Raw genomic sequence first — 25,983 nt, 5'->3', positions numbered from 1 at the left:
TTTTTTTTTTCAATGTGAATAGATTTATACAAAATCATACGTCTCTCAAACACACACACACATGCATGCATACATGCATGCACACGCGCATCAGTAAGAGTCTGAGTTTGCAAGAAGGCAGGCAAAAGTTTGGGATGCCATCTCCTTAATGTAACTATTTCTCTGCAAAGAACCAAGTGAGCGCAGTGTTGCAACTTGGTCACAGCAGATTCTCAGAACCCACGTTATGAGGTTCAAAATGTTGCAGACAAGTCACATGACTTGCCTCATAGAATCAGGAATTGTTCCATTCTAGCAATGCTCTGGGGTTCCATTTGATTTTGCCTTCCTTACTACCAGAGAGACAAAAAAGGAACTAGAAGGAAATTAGAAATAGGTGAATGACTGAGTGACCAGAGAGACTGATTTATGAATGAAGACTGAGGGAAGCAGAACATCTCTCGACATCAGCAAACACTGATGACTATGACAGCTCACTGTGGAGGGGTCTGTGGTCGCTGTCTACAGATGCCGGACAGATAAGCCTTAGGAAGAGGCAGCATTAGTGACTTGTAGCATGAACCACATAGGGGTGGTGACATGAAATTACAAAAAAAGTAATTCGTAGTTATAAGGATCATTTAAAAAACTCGAATTGGGAGTGTGTATTAGATGGATAGCAAAACTTCTGAGTCATAGTATCTTAATGAAAACTCCACTGTGTTTGAAAAAGATATTTCTCAGTCTCTCTTAGGTTAGCCTAATGCCTTTCAACTTTTGCCTACAGAAAGTTCTTCCTGAAATTTTCCTTAAATCCCATATGGTGCAGCTTAACCAGATCGCTCTTGCTCTGCTGCTGTTGGGAACGGTGCTTCATCCCAGGACTCAAGCGTATGCTGGTCTGATCTTCTCTGCCAGCAACCAGGGCAAACCAAGACTGCATTGGGTCTGTAAATGCCTGCCTCTGGGTCTCCCTGCACAAGGACTATGCTATGGCTTCCTTCATATTTTCTTTTTTGGATGGTGTTAAAAACCATGTCCCCCTTCGTCAGCCTGATTAGTGCCAATAGTTAAGTGATTTGTTTCAGGACTTCCCAAGGAAGTGCCATGAGGCCTTGGGAAAGTTGCTTATGCTGTGTGAGCCCATTGTCTTACCAGTAAAATAAATATGCTAATACCTTTTGGTATTCAGCCGAAAATATATATTCATCAGAAATAATACATGTAAAGCACCTTGTATTATAGTGGGCCTATACCATACATTCAATAGGGGTAGCTGTTTAATTCTTATTATAAATTATTCTTTTTGGTACATGTGTCTTAACTTCTTCACTGAATTCATATTCTCTAAAGTACCTAGCAGGTGGCAGATGCTTATGGATTGTCGAATCAATACCTGAATAGATTAATAAACCAATAGATCAATACCGATTATTACAAATTACAGAACATGCATGTAAAGGCGCCCTTCTTTCTGTAGCAAAGGTTGCTGATACAGGTATAGATCATGCTGGGCCAGGCTGATACCATCTTAGTCATCCTGTCCCCAGTTCCAGAGTCCATTCTAGATATTGGTACTAAAGTCCTTTTGGGGTTAGAATGCATATGGCCTTCCCCAGAAGATCCAGTCTATTTTTATTATCTTTGCTGGACTCATGATAAAGTTGTGGACCAGAACTTGTGCTCAAAAAAGAATCAACTGCCTCGATATTGATGCATTTGACCATGTGCTCCTCTAGGTGTAGCCGATGATAACACTGTGATGGCAATAACAGCTACCATTTCATGATGTGTGTGTATGTGTGGCATGTGTTTGTGATTTCTCAGGGTCACAACAACCCTTATGAGTTGGATCTCCTTTTCTCATTTCACTGGAGAGAATCTCTGAAGCTCTGGCAGGAAGTACCTCTCCCAGGGTAATGTACGAGTGACCTGTCTTGGGTGTGTCTTCCCTGGTGTAGCTGCCTCAGTTCTAGTAGCGGCAGAGGTTTGGGGCCTCTTTGGAGACAGGGACGTGGACACGGGGATCTAACGGAGACAGCCCATCAGCCTGCAGAAGGAACCAGGTCGTTGGCCCTGGCAGATCCTTCTGCCCATAGCCTGCTGTTGGGCTCTGATAACATCCAGGACTCAGGACTCAGCCTTGACTTGTGAGGGGAGATAACAGACTCAGCAGACCTGGGCTTGGGCCTCTCCTCTCTCACCTACAAGGTGTCCTTTCACACCCCAGCACAAAACTTCCCAGCAAAGCTCCAGAGGATTAAGCAGAACTGCAGATAGAGTATTTCTGCATACATGAATATTAAGAAACGAAAACACAGTATTCTCTGATATCAGCAAATATACTCAGTTACCCATAGTCTTTTCTGATACAGTCAAACCAGGGAATACATATTAAGGATACAAACTGAGTTAAGTGTTATGTGACTTTTGCATTGTTCCATTAGAAATACATCTGTATGCTATTCTTAGATTTTTAAGTTTCTAAAATTGTAAATGCCGTATGTGCTGATGAATCTATCTATAATTCTTTGTTGACCAGTGTCTGTGGTTCTAGAACCTAAGATTTTCTGAAAAGGCAATACGAAAACAAACTGTTATTTCAGTGTGCTCAGGGAAAGAAGAATGTTTCTATGCAATTGTTAAATATTAGATGTAAGTCTGCTCTAATGACAGTGGACCCCTGATTTATCACTATATACTGATGACTGTGCTCTCATTTTTATACAAACCAGTGCTTTTGGCTGCCCGTATTCAGACATGAACTTGAAAAAGGAGGCAACACTTCATGATCGTTTGAGAGAACAAACACAGGCAAATTTGGAATCAGACTCTTCACATTCGAAATCAAAAAACCTCTGTAGTTTGAACTTCAATGGAAAACATGAAAAGGTGAACAGTCAACCCAGGTAAGAAACTTCTTGAAAATGTGAACCAGAAAGTAAACCATGTAGAATAGTAAAAGAACAATTTTGTTAATAGTAATAGTTTCTATTTATTTCTTCAAAAGAATTATTTTTATTTCTGGATATGTTCACTGGGCTGATAAAATTCATCTAAGCCTTGATCTTCATTTAAAAAATATTTTCTTTTGCTTCATCCTTAAATATTTGAATTTACCTTTTTCTAAATGTACATATTGTATATAAGCAGTAGAAAGTATATCTCATCTGTACCATTCCAAAAGATTTCCTTTATCTTAAAAAGTCTTTATTGTTTTGAATCGTTTCATAGATACTACCTCTCTTGGCACATGGACAAGTATCGGCATCTTCTTAGTCATATCAAGATTTCCTCTCTTATCTGTTACTTGTCTTTGTCATCTTTAATACAAATGTACCTCAGATATGATCTCTTCTTACACAGAAGAGTTTCCATTTTGATTTATTGACAACACATCTTCCCTTTGTTCCTAAATGTAAACTTGTGATTTTAAATATCAGTTTTCATTTTTTGTGTATATATAACTATATCCTAAGGAGCTGCAAGTACAGCCCTATGTGATTTTTTTAACCTAAATGAGTAAAACAATCTAAATAACATCTTTTCTCCAAAAAGCTCCATTCTCCATGCTGGGAATTATAAATACAGAAAAGTCTAACACTAAGTAAATAACAAGACCAGACAGAGACTGAGCCAAGAAAGCCTAGACAGAGAGATGAGAAATGGGCATTTTCCTGACCCTGCTGCTGGCAAAAGCCAATCATGTTCAAGATGTTGAGCACCCTAGACCCTGACTGTGCAAGATTTGAAGGGACGACTGCTTTTCCTAAACCTCAGAGCCTTGCTCTTTGCATTCAGCAGGTGTAAAACAGAGACACACAGGCCTCTCTGTGGGTGCAGAGTTTCCACTGAAATCACTGCCAGCTGATTTGCACCTCCATCCCAGGTGGGGAGGTGCTTCTTCTCTTCCAAGGGGGCACCAGTTTATTTGGAGAATTTGGCTCATAGGGCACACTTTTCACATGGGTTTTACATCCTGGACTGTGGATATTCTTTTTATTCATACACATGTTATTTTAGAGAATTTGGGTGACATTTCATTTTTTGTTAAATTTTGAATATTTTGATTTGATCTCTGTGCACATGATTGTAGATTAGTGCTTCTCTCTATTGCATGCTTTATTTCATATGGATACACACACTTCTCTATTTTTATAACTGTATCTTGCATTTTTATTATTTGTTATACACCTACTCCTCTTGTTGAAACTTCACAGGGTCTCGTTGTTCTTCACTGCTGTTTCACACCCACACTGTTTACAACTGTACGTAGTTGAGAGCTTGAATGTCTTTCCATTTCCTGATTGAGAGAGAATTTTTTCTTTTTTAATTGTTTTCCAAGGAACAGTGTTTATTTATTCCAGAATCATAGAGACCAGTACATTCATTCGCCCTTAATCTTTTTGCTATAATCTGTTGTATTTTTTTCAAATAAAAACCTAGTCAGTTTCTCTTGTAAATATTTTAGACATTCATCCTCAATGTGAAAAATCACAGAAACGAAACAGATCTTTGAACTGCCTTAAAAAAAAAGATTGCTCTCAGAGGTTAGCTAAGTTTTTCCCTCTAGCAAAAACAGATATGTTGCCTCCCCTATCTTGAACTCCTCTTAGGAGTTTAGCCTTTTAAACTAATTGTTATGTGCCTTACCATTTATGAAGGGGCTTTACACTGAAATATATCAGATAGGAATAATTACTACAGATAGAAAGAAGGAGTTGAGAATGTTAGTTGATAATCAAGCAGACAAATCACAGACTGTCCTGTTCTACCGAATCCTATGTCACCTGTAATTAGCTGTGGGGGCAGGAGGTGTATGATACACATCATGAATCCTCAAGCCTATTTTTGCTTTTACATCTCAAGACCAAAGCCATCCTTGCATTCCAATATCTGTCCACTTTTTTTCCTAACCAATCATCCTAATAATGTTTGGATAAATCGTATTAGCAGTCATTCCCCTTTTGAGTTTACCCTCATCTCCATCGCATCCTGTTCATAATCTTAAATTCCAGGTCGAGGGGAAAAAAAGAACAAAGGAATCAACAAGGAATGATATGTAGGTTAGTTATACACAGATAAAACATATTTTAACTCTCTCCACAGCTTACTTGTAGTACTTTCCCAAGGCTGCCTTTTCTCTAACCCAAATCTTTGCTCTTGAAATCACCAGCTATCAGATACAGGTGATGGAGAATATTTAAATTCTCTCTCTCCTCTTCCGCATGTTGAGAAGAAATAACTTTTACTTGGCTCCTGTCCAAAAATAGGGGTGGGGGGTTAAATTGGTGAAAATCAGAGCTGTAATTTCCACTGGCCTCCAGTCAAGCCATCCGCCATTGAGCTCTGGACAGGCCTTCTGTAACTTTTTATACAAGCAACATTTGTCACATTAGATTATCCAGAGTTCCAGCCTGGGCAATATCATGAAACCCCATCTCTGCGAAAAATACAACAACAACAAAATAGCTGGGTGTGGTGGCATGTGCCTGTAGTTCCAGCTACTCAGGGGGCTGAGGTGGGAGGATCACTTGACCCTGGGAAGCAGAGGCTGCGGTGAGCTAAGATCACACCATTGCATTCTAGCTTAGGTGACAGAGTGAGACCCTGTCAAAAAACAAACAAAAAAACCAGAAAGAGATATATGTGTGTGTGTATATATATATAAAATATATATACACATATATTTATATATATCCAGACTTCTTGTAATTCAAGTGAAAAATATAAAATTAACTTTGATAAACTTCCAAATTCAGTTAGATATTACCCAACAATTTAGATAATTTTTTATTTTCCTTAACTGCAACCCAGTTTTTTGATTATTTTTAGAAAATATGTTTGCTCTTATATTAATCTTTGTATCAAGGTTATAGTTAGTAAATATATGGCTCCATTGCATGATTTAGTGGCAGAAATAGTCTATTTATGTTCACATTTTTTAGTAGAGAGTCATGTTTTAATTTTGAGAGATTTATGTATGTACTGCTAGAGGTTTGCAAGAGTTATCTCTATAACAGTAAGATATAGATGTTATATTAACTGTAAAGAGTCATACTCACAATATCACAGTAAGTCACCGTTACTGAAAACCTGTATATATTCCTTTTTTATTTGTGCTAATAGAGTGAGTAGTATTATATTAATGGTGCATTAAATGGAGGTGAGTAGCTTACCCTTGAGTTTCTTTCATTTGGGTATATATAGTAGAGGAGAAAATACCTTAATTCATTTAACCATTTATAGTTTGCACATACATAACCTTTGGAGCTTCCCATAATTTTGTAATTTAGGCAAAGCAGACATTATTCTCGTCATAATATTGCCATTTATAGATGAGGAAATAGTAAGCTGGTAAGCTTGTCTGGGACTGAAACATAGGTCTTCTGATTAAATACAACATATTAACAGTAAATTAATAATCATATCACCAGAAATATCAATGATAGTAAGTATCTACTCTTAATAGCACATACTTACTTGGGGCTGTGAAGTGGTACACTAAACAATTTATGTACATCATAGTATTAATTTTATTTCATCCTCCCAACAAGCCTGTATGTGGTAAGTTTTCTTATTCAGATTTTATAACATGGGCACCTAGAAGTTCAGAGAGGTTAGGCAGTGTCTGAGGTCATACAGATGATAAGTAGAAAAAAATCCCACGTGCAATTCAACTACATTAGACTAGTGAATGAATGACAGCTTAAGGCTTTGAAAAAGCCCAGCTAGGTTCATATTTAGTCTACTTTCTACTGATGTCTAGGATTCTCAGAGTCACCTTGTGATGCATCTATTTCTTATTTTGTGAAAATAGAACCTGCACGTTCTGCGCATATACTCCAGAACTTAAAGCATAATAATAATAATAAAAAGAAAATAGAACTACTGAAGGGAAGAATCTTACCATGTTTTCCCCAAACTGATGTTTCTTATTTATACTATATATAATACAAAATGTCCATCTTGAGCACATTTTATTATGATATACTAAAGGCTTCTACCTGCCTGCAATAAGAGAATAAAATGAATCGTTAAAACATTTTCATCATAAAGAAAATTACTTTGGAATGCACCTCCCCTCAACTCCCCATATTGCCTATTAGCTGGTTTCCCCAGGCCTGAGGGGGACATTTTTTCCAGGCATTTTTTTACCTTCCTAAGTGTTCTTTAATAACTTCCTTTGCCTCCCAGAAGCATTGTTTAATATATTCTAATTCACACAATTGATAGCACCACCGTTTGTTAAAATACCTGTCATATTCTATCATTGCTATTAAGAAAATCTAAGAAAATGCCTAACAAAGCTCACTTTGTTTTTCCCGATGCCGGCCATATTATAAATTTCATGCACTTTTTGAAGGCTAATATTGGTAATGAAAATGCCTGGGAAAAGTTGTGGTAATCAGAAAAGATGGCATGTAGTGGAATAGTTCCTTAATGATCTTGATGATGAACTGCACTGCCATGAGCCAGCTAGTTTATTTCCACTAGGCAAATTAGCTGCAACATAAGTACCTTCTATGATGCCCACCCTCAGAATTATAACAATGTTAGTTGGTTGTCCCACACATTCACCTTCCAAGTGAGTAAATAGGTTCTTTAATCCACCAGACTCTCTCGCTTCTTACCTTCACTTTCTCACTCTTCACTCTCACTTTCTCTCAATTCTCTGCTTTGGGAGGTGGAGTCTACTTAGTGGCCCCACTCACTCCCCATCATCGCCTGTAGTGTCGTTTTCATTCCTGCACTTGTGCCTTTTGTTTCCTTTCTTGGTACCTCATTTACTCCTGCCTGTATCTCCTCCCTTTCCCACGGCTCACTTTTCTCTTGGAGTTCTGTGGCAGTTCCAACCTGTAAGAGCTTCTTGAAGTTGGAGATTGTGTTTTATGTGTCTCTCTATTTCTAACACTTAGTGTCATACCTGACACATACTAGGCACTCAACAATTTAAATGGATTTTGAGCAACCTACTAGGTGCCAAGGATGGTGGCTGGCCCTGAGAGGCTGAGTCTCTAAGAGCCAGTCACATCCTTGCTCTCAGCATTCCTCTGTCCTTGTGGTCCACACCACACACCAGCAGCTTGTTTGTGTGTCCGCATGTACCTTTTTAATACTTTGTTTTGTGTATGCCGTATCTTCTCAAAAAGACTATAGGCTGCTAAAGAGAAGAACCAATTTACCCTTTTGCTTTTCCTTCTTTATGGTTCACATTATAGGTCTTTAGCGTACCCAAGTTGATTGATTTCATTATATACATTTGTTTTTCTCTTAGAGTCTCAATTCCTTCACCTGTAAAATGGTCATAAATGTGAGGCTGACATAAGATTTTGAATATAGGAATATAGATGTAGGTAGATAGAAACATTGCTATAGGTATAGATATATGAATGGGCTTGGCACAGAGAAGAGACTATTGAAATTATAGTTCCATATCTTTTCTCCATTTTTATGAAAACCATTGATTTTAAAGTCTTGCAGTTGGGACCAGTTCTAGCGGTGTGTGTATCACACATCTCAACACCAACCATAGGAATTTAGACCTTTATTTATTTGGTCTAAGATAATACTCAGTGTCTGTAACTAAATTAAGCCCCTTAATCAAGAAAGAGTGATCAAAACACCATTACAAGCCAGAGTTCTTCTTGCCCTATAGGGGGTTTTGGCTGGACAGGCAACCCCAAGGCCTTTCAGAGAAGCCCCCTCCAGTTCCCCACCTCCAATCAGACTCTGAGGAACCACTAGCCAGGCGTGATAACCTAGGAGCTCTACAGTGGGAAAGGAGGACTCAAGAAATTAATTCAACTTCTGTAACATGGAAACAAGAACACCAATGCCAAAGAATTTTGCTATTTCATCAGCACTGTTGATGGTGGCCCCTTCAAGCCCTCTGACTCCCAACTCATCGCTCTCCTCACTGTTCCATACCACCACCTGCCCCAGAATTAAGATGCAGTCAGAATGGAATTCGGTTTTGGTCTATAGTTAGCTGACTAACACTTACCTTGTTGAATTCAGCACCGTGACCATAGCCAGTTCCTGAAATTAGACATATTCATTCTTTCAAATTTATCTGTTGAATAAATATTTAGAAAATACTGTTCCAAACTCTAGTAATAGAGCAGGGAACAAAATAGACAAAAATTCTTGTTCTTATCAAGCTTTTCCTTGGTGATAAGAAAATCACCCAAACAAGTAAGTGGCAGGACAAGGATCTGAACTTAGGTGGGATGATTCCTGTCTGTGCAGACTTGGCAGTGGGCATGCTGATTCGCTCATGGCATTAATATTCATTCACTCCACAAATATGTGTGGAGCTGCTGCTGTTGCCAAGTGGTGTGTTAGGTTAAACAGTTCCATCTTTGCGTGGAGCCGATTTTCAGGTAGGGGAGATGGAAGGGGAAGAAAGAAAGCAAACCATAAATGAAGAGAAAATCACAGATGGTTGACAGGTGCCGTAGGGAAGTAACGTGCAGTTGAAAGGGTGATACTCAAAATGATTTCAGTAATCACCTATCATAAAGGGCCCAGCCACTAAGGGAAAAAAGGTTCTGTTGAATATTGTGCATATTGAAAATGAAATGAGTTGTGCCCAGATCAGCTCAGGAGCATGGCGAGGGTCTGGGATGAGATGGAAGGGCCCAGCCCTTGCCAGGCTCCACCTGCCTCACTTTGTGGGTGCCTTACTAAAGTCTCTAGAGTCTTATATTTCTTAAATGAATGTACAGTTATGCTGAAACATTATGAAATAACCCATGGATGCCTTGCCATGTCTTCAAAATATTTTTCCAAGCTGATTCTCATAAAGAATTGTAAAATTTATTCTAAATCTCTGAATTTCTGGAATCCTGCCTTGGCTCAGGCTCTCAGTGACTAAATGCCACAGAACAGTGTGTCCTACAATGTCCACAGTTCCTTGCATAGAGGAAATATTAGTGTTTCCACACCCCAGAAAAATAAAACCTTGCTGCTTGAGCACCAGCGAGCATTTTATCATCTATATACTTAACCTGGCTTTAAAATAATTATTTCTCACTCATTGTAAAGAGTAAAGGTGGGACTTTAACATGATCTTTTTTCTCATTATCACAGCAGTACTTATGGGAAAAGAGACAGTTGAGTAGAAAGAAAAAAATAAAAATTAAAAACATTAATAATATCCACACCTTTTTCTACCAAGCAGCATAACATATAGATGTTTGGAAAAATATAAGAAAATGTCCACCTTAATAATTCCAGTAATGTAGAAGTTTTAAGAAATTAAGAATTTCTCATTCTCCACTCCTAACTCTGATGCTGCATGCTTAGGCCACTAGGGTTAACAGATTGCCACCTGCTGTCTGTATCCTTTTGATGTTCATGTATGCACATGTGTATGTATCTACATCTGCATGTATTGGTCCATTTCCATATTGTTATAAAAAACTGCCTGAGACTGGATACTGTATAAAGGAAAGAGGTTTAATTGACTCACAGTTCAGCATGGCTAGAGAGGCCTCAGGAAACTTACAATCATGGTGGAAGGTGAAGGGGAAGCAAGGCACCTTCTTCACAGAGTGGCAGGAAGAAGAATAACACAGGAGGAACTACCAAACACTAATAAGACCATCAGATCTTATGAGTACTCACTACCATAAGAACAGCATGGGGAAACTGCCCCCATGGTTTAGATATTACCTGCACCTGGTCTCTCCCTTGACACATGGGGATTATAAGGATTACGATTCAAGATGAGATTTGGATGGGAACGCAAAGCCTAACCATATCAACGTACATTCACTCTTTTAAAATAATTTATATTAACATTTTGTTAATCTGCAATGTGTTTTATTTCATTTAACAATATGTCATGGGTAAATTGTCACATCAACACAAACAGACCCAATGCGTTAGTTTTAACAACTGCATTGTATTCCATAGTGTAGGCATACCGTAACTCATTCAACCATTCCCTTAAGGACCATGGTTTCCAGTGTTTCTCCTCTTGTAAATAATGCTGCAGTAAACATTTTCATATGAATATTACGGATCTTATTATTTGCTGATGCTTTTTACTGCTATATTTTAGAAGGGTTCATTACTTTTTATTTACAAACTAAACATATCGTATGAATCCTTAGATTGATAGAATCTCACAGGTCCTTGGTCCATTTTGCCTGACTGAGAATAAATAAATTCGCATATTCAAACTTACACACATGCATGGGAACATGGAAAGCTTGTGCAGGCCCCATAATTTGTCCCAGCTCCATGTCTTAACTCATTGCACACCACACCCCATCGCTAATTCTCCTTACCCCCACTCGCCCTACTTCTGCAGTGGCCCTCTCTGTGTTTCCTACAATAAAATTTGTTTTGAGGCCAAGTTCAAACTCATCTCCTGAAGGCTTTTTCTACTATCTTCCACCTTGTATGCAGAAAATGTCCTCCTGTTGTATGATCCAATAGCACATCCTCTGTCTCTCTGATGTAGCCCTTTCTCAGTCTGCTCTGTGCAGAATCTGCCCTTGCACAAGTCTACAACCCCTAATAAGTCATGAGTCTTTTGGTGGCAGAAATCATCTCGGCAGAATGCAACAGCTGCAGGCAGGAAAATCTCAGAGAAATGTTGATTGAGTTTGGAGAATTTGCCTAAAAATAGAAGAGTCAGAGACCAGTGTCTGCCTTTTAAGCCTTAAGTTATAACTAAACACAGTTATTGTGGCAGTTTGGGGAGCAGCTTCCCAGATAAGACAATCGCATGCTGTGTGTGTGTTTTTGAACTTATGGACCTTTTAAAAATATTTTTAACTTCTAGAACAGGGGTCAGTGAGCTTTTTTTTTTCTAAAGAGCCAGATGGTAAATATTTTAGGTGTGGCCAGCTATAAAGGTCTCTGCTACAACTACTCAGTTTAGCCCTCGTAGTGAAAGCAGCCCTAGACAGTAAGTAGAGAAGCGAGCGTGGCTGTGTTCTAGTGAAACTTTGTTTACAAAAAAAAGCAATGGGCAGGATTTGACTTATGGGGCATGGTTTACTAACTCTTGTTCTAGAAGGTGTCTAGGTACAGTTAGACTAACCTGAATTAAGTTCAAATCCTAGTTCTTCTACTTATTATGTGACTTTGAGCAAGCTTCTTAACCTGTCTTTTTGAACACATAAATAGGGGATTAATATTTCCTCCTTCATGTTTCAGGGCCTACCACTTAATGGGCACAGTATTGTCTTGTTAAGAGGAATGGAAGCCTAGTAATAGGGTAAGAGAAGATGCAGGCCCTTTCTTCCAACCGGAAGTAGAAAATCCTAAGGAAAGAGCACGTTGAAAAACAATGGATAGCAAAGACTCTTGGGTAACAGTGACAGCTTTTGCCTTTAGGTCATATGCACCTCTTTATGTAATAAATCAGGTATAAACAGATACACACAGGTCTCTTGACACTTGCAACAGCAACAGCAATGCTATTAATAAAATATATTGAAGATTGTTTAGGATGCCCGGAGCTATTATGACTATATAAAAGCTATGGGCCAGGCTTCAGGAGGAATAATTGGTGCAACAGTAGTACATCCCTGGAGATTTAGACAGAGATTGAGACTATTTTAGCCAAAACATAAACGAAATATTAATCTTTGGCTCATGACCGGCCTACTCATTTTCAGACACATCTACTGTCTATATGCAGTGGATTCTTTTGAGATGCAGACTCCTCTGTGACTTTTCCCACTGCCCACAAGATGAAGTCCACATCCTCGCGAGAACCCATGCAAGGCCCTCCATGGCTGCTTTCAGCTTGTTCTGTCAAGCTACCTTTCGTTGCATGGTGCTTCAGCCAAATAAGTCGATTAGCTTATTCGGGTTCTCAGAACACTTCCCCATCCCATGTTACTTCTGCTCGTTCTGTTCCACCCTAATTCTCAAGACCTTTAGAAACCCATCAGTTACCCCCATCTTCATTCTCTAAGACCCCACTGGCCCAGCAACAGTCAAGTCTCTGCCTGTGACTTCCCTTTATCCATGCCTTCCATAAATAACCAGTAAACTGTACGTTATTGGAAGGTGATGTGTAAAGCAGGAGGAAACCTGGGTTTGGAGTCCAAAGACTTGAGATTGGACTTCATTTTGGCTCCATTAAGACCTGATTTGGGCTCCATTATCGACCTACTTTGTGCCCAAGATGGGGCAGGTTGTTGAATGTCTCTGAGACCAGTCTTTCAATTTATAAAACAAGAATACTATCCCAACCTTGTAGAGTTTTTGTGAGAACGAAATGGGAAATGAAAAGACTAGGAGTCCTTAGTAGGTGCCTACCTCCTGGGAGTTCCCAGGAAATGCTAACTGGATCTGAACTGCTCACAGGGTTTGGCCTGGCGTATCTCCCTACTGATGTGATCATTTGAAAGCAAGACTGTACTGAAATATACCCAGGACCAATTGAAGAACTTCACATTAGAAAAAAAAAAAAAAACCCAAAAAATTTATTTGATTTGTTTTAAAATGTTCTTTAAAATACCCATCAAAGTTTTATATGTGGCAGACTGGCTTCTGTTTTTTAACTTTGTGAGATAGAAGCAAGATCTTGATTAGCATATATTGCAGAAGGGTGCTTTAAGATGGCTTGAAAATCAACCTGAAGATTCATAAAATTTGTAAAATTGAGGGGGAAATACCTAAAGATTTGCCAAAAATCATGTAAGCAGAGCTGAAATTGTTCTTTCCCCTGCCCCAAATTATTCTTTGCAAAATGGCTGCACTGCACTACTTAGCACACGTGCTGTGCTTCCCAGCATCCTGTTTGACCCGTGCACTCTACCAGACACTCACTGCTTACATTTAAGCCACCTTTCTATAGTTTATATTCTCTCCTACAAGAATGCAAATATCAAAGCATGATATAGGCAAAAAAAGAATGTAAACAAATCCCGATGATACATATGTTGAATATAATTAAAATTATACATATTGAATTTATGAGAATATTACACACATTTTTATGCATGTCCATGATGCATAAGCGTTTTTACACTGGTTTTTAACATACTATTTCACTAGTTGCTCTGAACAACCCAGTGAGGCAGGTACTGTGTCCATTTAACAGATTGGAAGCTAAGATTGAGCATTTAAATGTTCACTCTGGATCACAAACCTGGGGGCTGTATCCTAGGTGTGAACTCAGGTTGTCGCACACTGAATGTGCTGTCTCTGCATTGCCCCCCAGGTGATTAAGTACATATGTTTAGTATGCTCCACAGTAGCCTTGTAGGACCTATGGTAAAGTCCAAAGTTGGGACTTCAGCAGAAATTTTCTCAGTTTCTTGTCTTTTTGATAAAAAGCCTTGATGAGTAAGAGATATCTAACTGATAGAACCTTTCTGCCATGATATACTTGTGTAAACTTACAAATAAACATAGATACAATTATCTCCAATTCTGTAAGTCATTTAGGTTTCTACGTAGGGTTTTGGTAACTGAATCAGTTTCCTCATCTAACACAGAAATTAAAACAGTACTTCCATGACCAACTCAAATGCTTGTCAGTGAAAATGAAATGAGAGACTTTCTGTTCAAATACAGTAAGAAAAAGTAAGAAAATACATGTGCAAAGCAAGATATAAATTTCATTAAAATATATACAAATAAATTACTTGATTACCTCACAAGCTTATCTACCTAAAATTAATTACTGACTAATTAGCAACCCTGGAAAAGTTTTATTGTAGAAACTTCCATATTCATTATAAAGTCTGAGCCTCAAGTTTTAATGAAGTTCCATGATAAAAGAATAACAAAATTAGGCCATAGTACGTACCGCAGCATCTTAAAAGTTAATTAATTCCCTGACATTCAGCAATGTAACTAAATTACTTTGTACAGTTGTTTGAGCACAGTGTCTATAATCTTCTGATTAAAATAATGAGCCCCAAAGTCATCAGTAGCAATTATTATTTACTTACCTACCATCCCATCACCCACCATCCTGCCAACTCCTCCTCAGAATCTGAAGAGATTATTCTCCAGAGAGTTTTCGAAACTTTTTGCTCTAATAGAATGAGGGGGGGGAAAGCTTTTTAAACTTCAGGGTTCAAAGTCAGAGTTTCTGAACAGAAGTGTGTTTTTAAAATCTTAAAATTCTAACAAGGCTCTGTGCAGCAAAATACCTGCCAATTCACTATTGTTTACCCTGCAGTTTCTATTTAAATTTGTGCTGCTATCATGATTTCTTCCTACCTCACAGGATAATGAATCTAGATTTTATTTCTGTTCTTTGCCCAGACTTGTACAGCAGGCAAAGTGTTTGAAAATCAAAGGAAAAGAAGATATTGACTTGGATAATCTCTTCAGAGGTAAACACAAAAACACTAGCAAAAACACAGAATATACTTTTTGTTGTGCAGAATGTCTTATTTGTTTGACTGTTTGGTTTTAGCATTCCAGCAGGGAATAGTGGAAAAAGCCTAACTAGAATCAAGAGAGACTTGTGTTCTAGTTCGCGCCCTGCGAGTGAGTCCCTTCACTTCACTCCTCAAACGTTCATTTTCTCATTTTAAAAGTTAAAGGGCTGGACTCTATGATCTCTATGGGCTCCACTCACGATAGGAAACATGTAAAGCTGTAGAAGTTAGAGGTTCAGTGGTTGAATCCCCCTCTGCCATCTGCAGAGGCCATGGAGGGAAACCAGGAGTGTCTCACTGCACTTGTGAAGGTGGGAGACTGTGAGATGCACCTCATTAGTAAGAAAGGCTAGAAGGGTATTAGGCAAAATATTGAACCATCAGCGCTGAGGAATCTGTTGGAGTCCAGGAAGAAGAATTGCATGTGTTCTTTTAGTTACGTTTCTTCCCAGTGAAGGCTCGATATAGACAGAATTTTGAGGTTAGATTATATTGTAGCAAGCTAAGTAATCAGTTTTCCCTGGGTTCTGTTTTGATTTAGTCAGATGCAAACATTGATAGTTTCTTACTAGTGTCCCGCCTGCAGCCTTGGTAGCTCTGTACATTTGTGTCTCCCGGAAGATGTAGGAGATCTGTCTGCCTTCTAGAGGAAAGGAACATTGCTGAACTTTCTACTGACCTGGTAGAAGTCCAGTGAATTAGCACACTGTGCTGGACTGTGCCATCTCCAGTTACCCATCGGACTTTTTGTAAGAGAAGGAGAGAGTGCTTGGCAGTCATTGAACAAAAGGGCCGGGAGGTCAGTGAGCAGTGCTGAACTGCTCACTTTAGGCAGAGATGGAGCTCTTGCTTGTGTTGTCTTCGAAGAATTGTGGATTTCATCTCAGCCACACAAGGCCTTTTCCTCAGAAAAGAGAAGGCAGTTGAATTACTTTGGTTTTCATTGTACAGCTACATGTTTCTCCCTCATAAGAAGAATTTCTATGTAATATAACCAGAGCTCAAGCTTGCTTTAAATAAAATAAATCACTGATGTTTTAGAAACTGTTCCATACAAATGTTCTCATCCATCTTACCAAGCCTTCATTCTGTAAATGGCATGTTTTGGAACCATGTAAGAAGCCTTAAAAAAAGTGCCAGTGTTTTAATTCATAGTTTGACACTTTTGAAAATATCTCCACAGAGTAATTATGTATATGTTCTTGTTCAAACAGATACACAATTTTGTAGTTCATATCATAAATGTAGTAATGAAGATCATCCTTACAAAAATAGAAAATGTCATAGCAAAATGCATTTGCATACTGTGAAAGATGAAATCTCTTCCAAGATGCTCAGAATGCACTTGCTCGTTTCTGCATCATGTATAAGAAGTTTACACCCATATGCTTGTATTTATTCATGCATTTACTGTGCTCTTTAATTTAAACATATCCTCGCAGCAGAGGTCTTTGTTATCAGATATGGCATTTATGTCAGAAGAGTGTGCAGTGGGAGGAGCAGTCGGCCTTAGGTGGGGCACACGGCTGCCTGTGGACCCAGACCACCGTGTGTTGGGGAAGTGCAGGCGGGGTTCATTCCATCCCATGAAATTGGCAGGCCGTGGTTAGCACCTGCTTTCTAGTTTAGCCTTTTGTCAACCAAAGTGGCTCTTCCTTGTATGTCTGGAGTCCCCAACACCTATGCCACAGACCAATCTGTAGACTGTTAGGAACTGGGCTGCGTAACAGCAGGTGAGCAGAGGGCAGACGAGGGAGCAAAGCTTTATCTGCATTCACAGCTGCTCTCCATTGCTCACATGACCACCTGAGCTCCGCCTCCTGTCAGATCAGCTGCAGCATTAGATTCTCCTAGGAGCACGAACACTGTTGTGACCTGCATGTGTGAGGGATCTAGGGTGCGTGTTCCTTATGAGAATCTAACGCCTGACGATCTGTCACTGTCTCCCATCACCCCCAGATGGGACTGTCTAGTTGCAGGAAAACAAGCTCAGGGCTCCCACTGATTCTACGTTATGGGGAGTTGCATAGTTATTTCATTATCTATTACAATATAATAATAATAGAAATAAAGTGCACAATAAATGTAATGTGCTTGAATCATCCCAAAACCATTCCCCCACCCCGGTCTGTGGAAAAATTGTCTTCCATGAGACCAGTTCCTGGTGCCACTAAAGGTTGGGGACCTCTGTACTATGGGACTAATCCCCATTATTACAAAGTTTATTTGCTTTGGTTCTGACATGGATGAGACAAAATAATGAAAATAATAATGTTCTTACAGTGATATTAAACAATTATTTAATATTTTCTTTTATTTTTCTTCAGCCTGTAAATCTGATCATAATATCCCATATCCATGGCCTTCCTTTTTTTCCCTTTTTTTTTTTTTTTTTTGAGATGGCATCTCCCTCTGTCACCCAGTCTGGAGTGCAATGGCGTGATCTCTGCTCACTGCAATCTCTGCCTCCTGGGTTCAAGTGATTCTCCTGTCTCAGTCTCCCGAGTAACTGGGATTATAGGCTCCCAATGCTACACTCAGCTAATTTTTTGTAGTTTAGTAGAGACAAAGTTTCACTGTGTTGCCCAGGCTGTTCTTGAACTCTTCAGCTCAGCTAATCCATCCTCCTCGGCCTCCCAAAGTGCTGGGATTATAGGCATGAGCCACTGCACCCAGCCTTCCCCACCCCGCCTTTTTTTTTTTTGGTCTCGGCATAGATTTGAATGAGTGCCTTCTTCATTCATCAGGAGTCTTTTGTTTATTTATTTATTTATTATTTATTTATTTATTTATTGAGATGAAGTCTCGCTCTGTCACCCAAACTGGAGTGCAGTGGCGCGATCTTGGCTCACTGTAACCTCTGCCTCAGGGTTCAAGTGATTCTCTTGCCTCAGCTTCCCGAGTAGCTGGAACTACAGGTGTGCACCACCGAACCCAGCTTACTTTTGTATTTTTAGTAGAGACGGGGTTTCACTATGTTGGCCAGGCTGGTCTCAAACTCCTGACCCTGTGATCCACTCACGTCGGCCTCCGAGAGTGTTGGGATTACAGGCGTGAGCCACTGTGCCCAGTCAGGGTCTTCTTTTTTTTTTTTAAGGACAATGGGCTAAAATTTGTGCTCTGTTTCATCTATGAGGGGAGGTTGTATACACTGGATTTTTAGAAATTGTATACACACATGCATACATTCACACGCAGATTCTGTTTTTTATATCTTGGGCATGTTTTCCATTTTTACTGGAAAAATCATTTTTTAAAAATCATTTTATTTTAAAAATCATTTTATTCACCATATATATCTTGGCATACTTAATAAAAATATTTTAAAGACTACCCATTATTTTCAAGTATAATTCTTAGCTACTGAACACACTTTTTTCAATATGTAAGCATATATCACAATAATATATAAACATAAGATTGGATAAACATATGTAACAACAATAATATATAAACATAAGATTGGATGATAGAAATTTTAATTACTTTGTGATGATAAAATTCTGTAGAGGAAACCATGATTATGTTAAAAGGATGTTGGTTGTGCATAACAGGAGCAAGTTGAAACTTGTCTTACTAATCCAAGGTTTACAGGTAAGCTTATTGAGTGTTACCCCTAAGACATGACAGTGAAACAGTGAAATTCTAATGAAATGTAAACATATTCAAAGAAAAAATAGCCAACCATAGAAATGCTGACCCTACTTCCATTCAAGATTCTAGACGTGCAACCAGGGAACTTAGTGACTACAAGCTCTTTGATGTAAATGAAGAAAGGGATTGTTGCGAACGGCATGAAGATGTCCCACAGAAAGTGATACTGGCGAAAAAAAAAAAACAAAAAAACCAAAAAAAAACCGCTTCACATTAAAGAAACTCTCAGAGATATTTCACAACATCGTAAGTGCAAAGGATAAAATGTTAGAAGTGAATCTAACTTAAATTTAGGAATATGACAGTTTACCAAGGAATGGAAAAGATGCTCTCTTCATTTCACAGTTGTAGGACAAAAAGAAAGCAAACACTCCTTGGACAACTCTTGGTAAGTTTTTTTTTTTTTAACAAAGAAATAAAACACCTTATCTCAATGTATTAAATGTTATAAACCACAGCATACTAATTAAATATTACTTTCACTAGTTTTAAATTTTCCCTAAGTATTTATGATGGACAGTAAAAGAGTTGTTAATATTTTGACCAAAATTTGTGAAGGTCATGAGCAAAGAATTACAATTTTCCCCATTGATTATTAAGCCCAGTTTGCATGGCTTCAGCTTGCATCATCAATTTTATAGCCCCTGACTACCATGCCTAGTGAGAACTCCCTATGTTTTATTGAGGACTGTTTCAAATATGTTCATAGGAGAAGCTGATCTGTAATTTTCCTTCTTGTAATGTCTTCATCTTGTTTTGATATTCCCTCATTCTCCATTATCACCATTATCACCAAGAGGTGTTATGTAAGATTCACAACATTTATTTTTTAACCGTTTAGATGAGTTCACAGACAGGAAAGCTATCTGAGCCTAAAGTTTTTTTATTAAAAGAATTTGAATTGTAGATTCAATTTCTTTAATAGATTGAGGACTTTAGATTTTTAAAATTTCTTCTTGTATTAGTTTTTCTAGAAATTTATATATTTCTTCTAGGAATTTGTATATGACATGTAAATTTTCAAGTCTGTTGCTATAGAGTTGTTTATAATCCCCTCTGATGAGCTTTTTAGTGTCTGCAGATTCTATAGTTATGTCCCTTTTTCATTCTTGAAATTGATGTTTATGTGCTCGTGCGTTTTCTCTCTCCCTCTCTCTCTCTCACGCTCTCTCTCTGGTTTTGCCTCAGTCTCTTTCAATTAATCCTGCTAAAGATTTACTGATCTTTACAATGGACCAATTTTTGGCTGTGTTGATTTTCTCTAGTGTGCATTTGTTTTCTCTGTTATTAATTTCTGCTATTATGTTTCTGCCTGCCTTCCACTCTCTTTGGCTTTCATTTACTATCATTTTTCTAACTTCTTTAAATTATTACTTAGATATTGTGTTTTTAAATATATTTTAATATATGCACCTAAAGCTATATTAGCATTAGTTTAAGCATAGCTTTTCCTGCATTCCATGAGTTTTGATTTGTCAAATTTCATAATAATTTAATTCAAAATATTTTCTCATTTACATTGTTTTTCTTTTGTATGTGGGTTGAAGTATACTGATTCATTTCCAGATATTTGGGGATTTTATTATCTTTTCATTATTGATTTTGAATTTTATTCCACTGTGGTCAGAAAGTATATTCTGAGCAATTGTTAATCATACGGTTAGATCTTTATTATCTTTACTGATACATTTTTTCCTGCTTATTCATTTGATTCCTGAAAAAATGTGTTAAAGTCCTCTACTATGGTTGTGATATTATCTGGTTTTCCTTTTATTATACATATTTTTAGTCTATATTACTAGGCTCATGAAAATTAGAACATTAGAATATTCATAATCAATTGACCCTTCAACATTTTGAAATATATATTTTATTTCTCCAAATGCTTCTTACCTTTAAGTTTCTTTTGTCTGATATTAGCAGTATTCTTCTGATTAGTATTTGTATGTTATATTTATTTCCATGCTTTTATATGCTCCATCACTGTCCTATGTTTAATATGACACTTCTAAGTGGCATGTGATTTTTAGGTTTAAATTCAATCTCATGGCAATCTCTCTCTTTCTTTCTTCTTTCTTTCTTTCTTTCTTCCTTTCTTTCTTTCTTTCTTTCTTTCTTTCTTTCTTTCTTTCTTTCTTTCTTTCTTTCTTTCTTTCTTTCTTTCTTTCTTCCTTTCTCTCTCTCTCTCTCTCTCTCTCTCTCTCTCTCTCTTTCTTTCTTTCTTTCTTTCTTCTTTTTCTTTCTTTCTTCTTTATGGGATCTATCTCTGTCACCCTAGACTGGAGAGCAGTGGCGCGATTATGGCTCACTGCAACCTTGGCCTCCCAGACTCAAGCAATCCTCTTACCTCAGCTTCCCAAAGTGCTGGGATTACAGGTGTGAGCCACTGCACCCAGTTGACAGGAGTCTCTTAATTGAAGTATTTAATACGTTTATATCTAATGTTATTAAAGTTAAGTTGGACTTAGGGTTATTATCTTTTTTTTTTAATTGACAGAGTCTCACTCTGTCTCCCAGGCTGCAGTGCAGTGGTGCAATCCAGGCTCAATGCTGGGTTCAAGCAATTCCGGTGCCTCAGCCTCACAAGTAGCTGGGATTACAGGTGTGTACAACCATGCCCAGCTAATTTTTGTGTTTTTAGTAGAGACAGGGTTTCATCATGTTGGCCAGGCTGGTCTCAAACTTCTGGCCTCAAGTGATCTCCCCACTGTGGCCTCCCAAAGTGCTGGGAAAACAGGTATAAGTCACCGTGCCCAGCCTACCATCTCTATAATTGTTTTCTATTTTTCTCAGTAGTTTGTATTCAATTTTATATTTTTGCTTTATCTTTTTAAATCAAAATTCATGTGAGTATACCATTTTCCATCTATTACCTTATTTATTTTTAATATTCTGTTAGTAGATATCCCAGCTACTACAAAACGCATCTTTATATAGAATCATTTTTCCTCTATCTGAAAAAGTATCTTTTGTACTTCATTTATAGTGTCTTCTAGTTATTATTTTTTTTAAGACAGGGTTTCACTCTGTCACCCAGGCTGGAGTGTGGTGGTGCGATCACAGCTCACTGCAGCCTCAACCTATGGGGCTCAAGTGATCCTCCCACCTCAGCCTCTGGAGTAGCTGGGCCTACAGGTGCGTGCCACCATGCCCAGCTAATTTTTGCTTTTTTTTTTTTTTTTTTGTAAAAATGGGGTCTCACTATGTTGCTCAGGCCAGTCTCAAATTCCTGGGTTCAAACAATCTGACTGCTTTGACCTCCCAAAGTGCTGGGATTACACACGTGAGCCACTGCGCTTGGCCTAGCTGATTTTTTTTTTTTTTTTTGAGTAAGTTTTTCTTTGTCCAGAAGTGTCCTTTTTTCACCCAAACTTTTGAAGAATATTTTAACAGGTTATAGAATTCTAGATTGGCAGTTAATTTTTTTCAGGCTTTAAATATGATAATCCATTGGCTTCTGACTTCTATTGTTTCTCTCAAGAAGTCAGCTGTAGCTTTATTGTGTCTCTTTGAAAGGAGTATGTCTTGGAGTGTGTCACATTTTATCTGATTACTTGTAAGGTTTTTCTGTTGTCTTTCATTTTTAGCAGTTTTACTATGAAGTGCCTTATATTTGTCTCTTTAGGATCCATAGTGCTTAGGTCTGTGGGTGTATGGCTTTTTACCACTTTGAAAAATTTGACCATTATCTCCTCAGATATTGTTTATGCTCCATTCTCTCTCATTTCCCCTATTGAGACTCCATCTACAAATATATTAGACTTTCTTAGTTGTATGTCTTAAGAGCTCTTTTCTTTATTTCCCCTCCATTTTTAGTACATACTTCAGCCTGGATATTTTTCTAGTGTCCTATTTTCAAGATCAGTAATTCTGTCTTCAACTGTCTCCAAACTGCTATTACACTCATGTAATTAATTTTTAATTAAATTATTGTATATTTCTTAGTTAGGCAATTTACCTATGTATGATTTTAATAGACCTTAGTTCCTGAGTAAAATTCTCTATCTTGCCATCTAATTTCTTAAACACATTATCACTGTTATTTATCCGAGTCATCTTTCGCCTTTGTTAGTGGAGCACTGAGTGAGTGAGATCAGCCTCGCCAAATGCATGGGAGCTGGGTGAGGCTTCCTGCTGCCTGCTCCTCCCCACTCCCTTTGTGAACTCTTCTGTGCAGTAGAGGCAGTTATACTCCCTTCTGGAACATTAGCCCAGTGGCCTGAGAACCACCTCCCAATACTCACAGTGGCCACAGCTAGCCCAGCTCAAGAAAAGTCAGAGCACAGACCCGCCTAACCCTGCCCTCACTTGGTTGTGCCCCTCCACCCACCCTGGTAGCTTAACACAAAGGACATAAACTTTGGGGAACTTTATAGCCCTGCCTATCACCTGAGGAAAAAAAAACACACACTTTCCCTCAGCAACTTATGGGAAGCTTAAATCCCACTGCTACTACTGCAGCTGGGTGCTGTTTTGCAAATGCCACCTCATGGCTGGAGGCCGTCCAACATGGGCCATTAAACACCTCTAGGTAGAATGTGCCCAGGAAGGAGAAAATGAGTATGTGACCTCAGCTATCACCATTGCGTACAACATCCTGACTAACCAGAGGTTCTGAGCCTCTCCATGTGACAAGTTCACTGCAATTGTAACTATCATTTGAGAAACCCAACACACTAAGCCTCGTCTCCAACCAAGAAATCTCACAAAGTGTATGTAACTCCCCTGCTATCTCCATCAGAGATGGTGCTGGCATACTCTGCTGGGAGACTTGAAGTTAGTTCGCATTTCTGGATCCCTTGCAGACATTCCCCTGTACCAGCTCAAAGTGTGGTAGTCACACTGGGTATCTAGACCCAGAAGAGCACTAACAATCACTGTGGTCTGGGTCTCAGGAAGTCTCATTCCTAGGGGAAGGGGGAGAGTATCACATCAAGGGAATATCTCATGGGAAAAAGAATCTGCATGGCAGGCCTTGAGTCCCAGATTTTTCCACTAGTGGGACGTTTCTTGTAGCAGAGACACAATTGCAGTGCTGGGTGCAGTAAGGAAAGTCTACACCTCTACCCCAACAATCAGGCAGCATCTCTGATCATAAAGGGGCTTGGAAAGGGGATCCTTTTTCCCCACTGGTACACCACTGCACACACAGCTGGGGCTTCTCCCACAGGAATGCAATGTAGATGCATGTATAGACGGCCTTCCAGGAACAATTTAGGGTGATTGCATCCCTACAGGAGGAGCCCTTCTTAGATTCAGGCTTGCAGAGTCACAACTCCTCTCTACTTGGAATATCAACATTCCTACAGATGCAAAGAGGTACTTGTCTCATCTGAATAGCTGGAATACTGGGACAAGAAGGTGGATAGCTTTCCTGCTTGCCCGGCAGTGGAGCTGAGGTAGCTTCCACCCATCACTCTGATAAAACCTCACCACATTTAATTTAGAGTTCCCCCAGGCACCTTCATCAAGGCTGGGACCTCTGCCCAGCATTAGGTATTATATATACCCATCTTTTTAGCTACCACAAATGCCTACCCCAGGGATATCCCTCCTATTGGCCTGAATCATCAGCTTAGTAAATAAAATACTGGGAAAAATTAAATAAATAAAGAAGTGTACACCATGGGAGAATGAGATAAGCTTCAAGAGATCCTAGCCATTCCAACCCTACAGGAGACAGTGAACTTGCCCACAGGCCAAATGCATAACTACTGCAACCAGAGCTTGGGAAAGCCAGTGCACAAAAACTCTCTTTAACTAAGGAACTCCTACAGAGTCTTCACCACTAAAAGCATCAAGAATCAAATTAGGCTATAATAAACTATAAACATTAAAGTCAGATCCTTAAGAGGAAAAAGAAGAAATTAAAGAAAAAGCACAGTCAAATCAAAAATAAATTTTGAGAACAATTTGAAGAAATGGTCCACGCAAATGAGAAGGAACCAGAAAGGTAATTCTGGTAAATATGACAAAACGAGGTTATATAACATCCCCAAGAAATCACACTAGCTCTCAGCAATGGATCCAAACCAAGATTAAGTCTTTGAAATACCAGATAAAGAATTTAGAAGGTTGCTTATTAAATTACTCAAGGAGATACCAGAAAAAGGTGAAAACCAACATAAAGAAATTTTTTTAAAAAAAATTTAGGAGATGAATGAAAATTTTCCAGAGAGATTGATACCATGAAGTAAAACCAGTCAGAACTTCTGGAAATGAAAGTCACCCTTAGGGAAATGCAAAATACAGTGGAAAAGTTTCTTCAATAGACTAGAACAAATAGAAGAAAGAATCTCAGAGCTCAAATATCAGGTTGTTGAATTAACCCATTCAAAGATGAAGAAAAAAGAATCTCAAGAGATGAATAAAGTGTCTAAGAAATATGGGATCATGTAAAATGGCCAAATCTAAGACTAATTGGTATTCCTGAGGGAAAAGAGAAGTCTAAATGTTTAGAAAACTTATTTGAGGGAATAATTGAGAAAACTTCCTTGGCCTTTATAGAGATCTATATATCCAAATATAGAAAACTCAAAGAACTCCTGGGAAATTCATTGCAAAAAGATCATCACCAAGGCACCTAGTCATCAGGCTATCTAAAGTCTACATGAAGAAATGAGTTAAAGTTTAAGTGCTGTGAGACAAAAGCATAAGGTGACCTATAAAGGAAAACCTATCCAACTAACAGCAGATTTCTCAGCAGAAACCCTACAAGCCAGAAGGGATTGGGGTCCTATCTTTAGCTTCCTTAAGCAAAATAATTGTAAGCCAAGAATTTTGTATCCAGAAAAACTAAGCTTCATAAATGAAGGAGAGATAAAGTCTTTCTCAGACTAACAAATGCTGACAAACAAATATGCACCAAAATAGAACTTCCTTAAAGCACAAATCTCACAAGTCCTATAAAATAATAACACAATGAAAAAAAGAATAAAGTATCTAGGCAACATCTAATATGATCACAAGAACAGTACCT

General features: G+C 38.4%; 1 protein-coding gene across 30 annotated transcripts in view; it reads left to right on the top strand.

Moving 5' to 3' along the window:
- Nucleotides 1-25,983, top strand: part of L3MBTL4 (L3MBTL histone methyl-lysine binding protein 4) — a 448,773-nt gene that overhangs the window by 311,281 nt on the left and 111,509 nt on the right. For 20 of the 30 annotated variants that reach the window (XR_012427319.1, XR_012427318.1, XM_015439826.4 and 17 more), the window contains 2 exons: nt 2,715-2,888; nt 15,232-15,302. Coding sequence is in view for 23 of the 30 variants with exons in the window: in XM_015439826.4 (XP_015295312.3) it covers nt 2,715-2,888; nt 15,232-15,302 (245 nt within the window). In the remaining 7 variants the exon portion in view is untranslated. Of the gene's footprint in view, nt 1-2,714; nt 2,889-15,231; nt 15,303-15,971; nt 16,395-25,983 lie in introns of those variants that run through there. The other 10 variants (XR_010582936.2, XR_012427317.1, XR_010582934.2 and 7 more) reach the window with 2 other exon arrangements.

The sequence above is a fragment of the Macaca fascicularis genome, chromosome 18 (assembly GCF_037993035.2).
Source record: "Macaca fascicularis isolate 582-1 chromosome 18, T2T-MFA8v1.1".
NCBI lineage: Eukaryota > Metazoa > Chordata > Mammalia > Primates > Cercopithecidae > Macaca > Macaca fascicularis.
The sequence above is the reverse complement of the archived record's forward strand: the minus strand, read 5'-3'. Positions and strand labels throughout refer to the sequence as shown.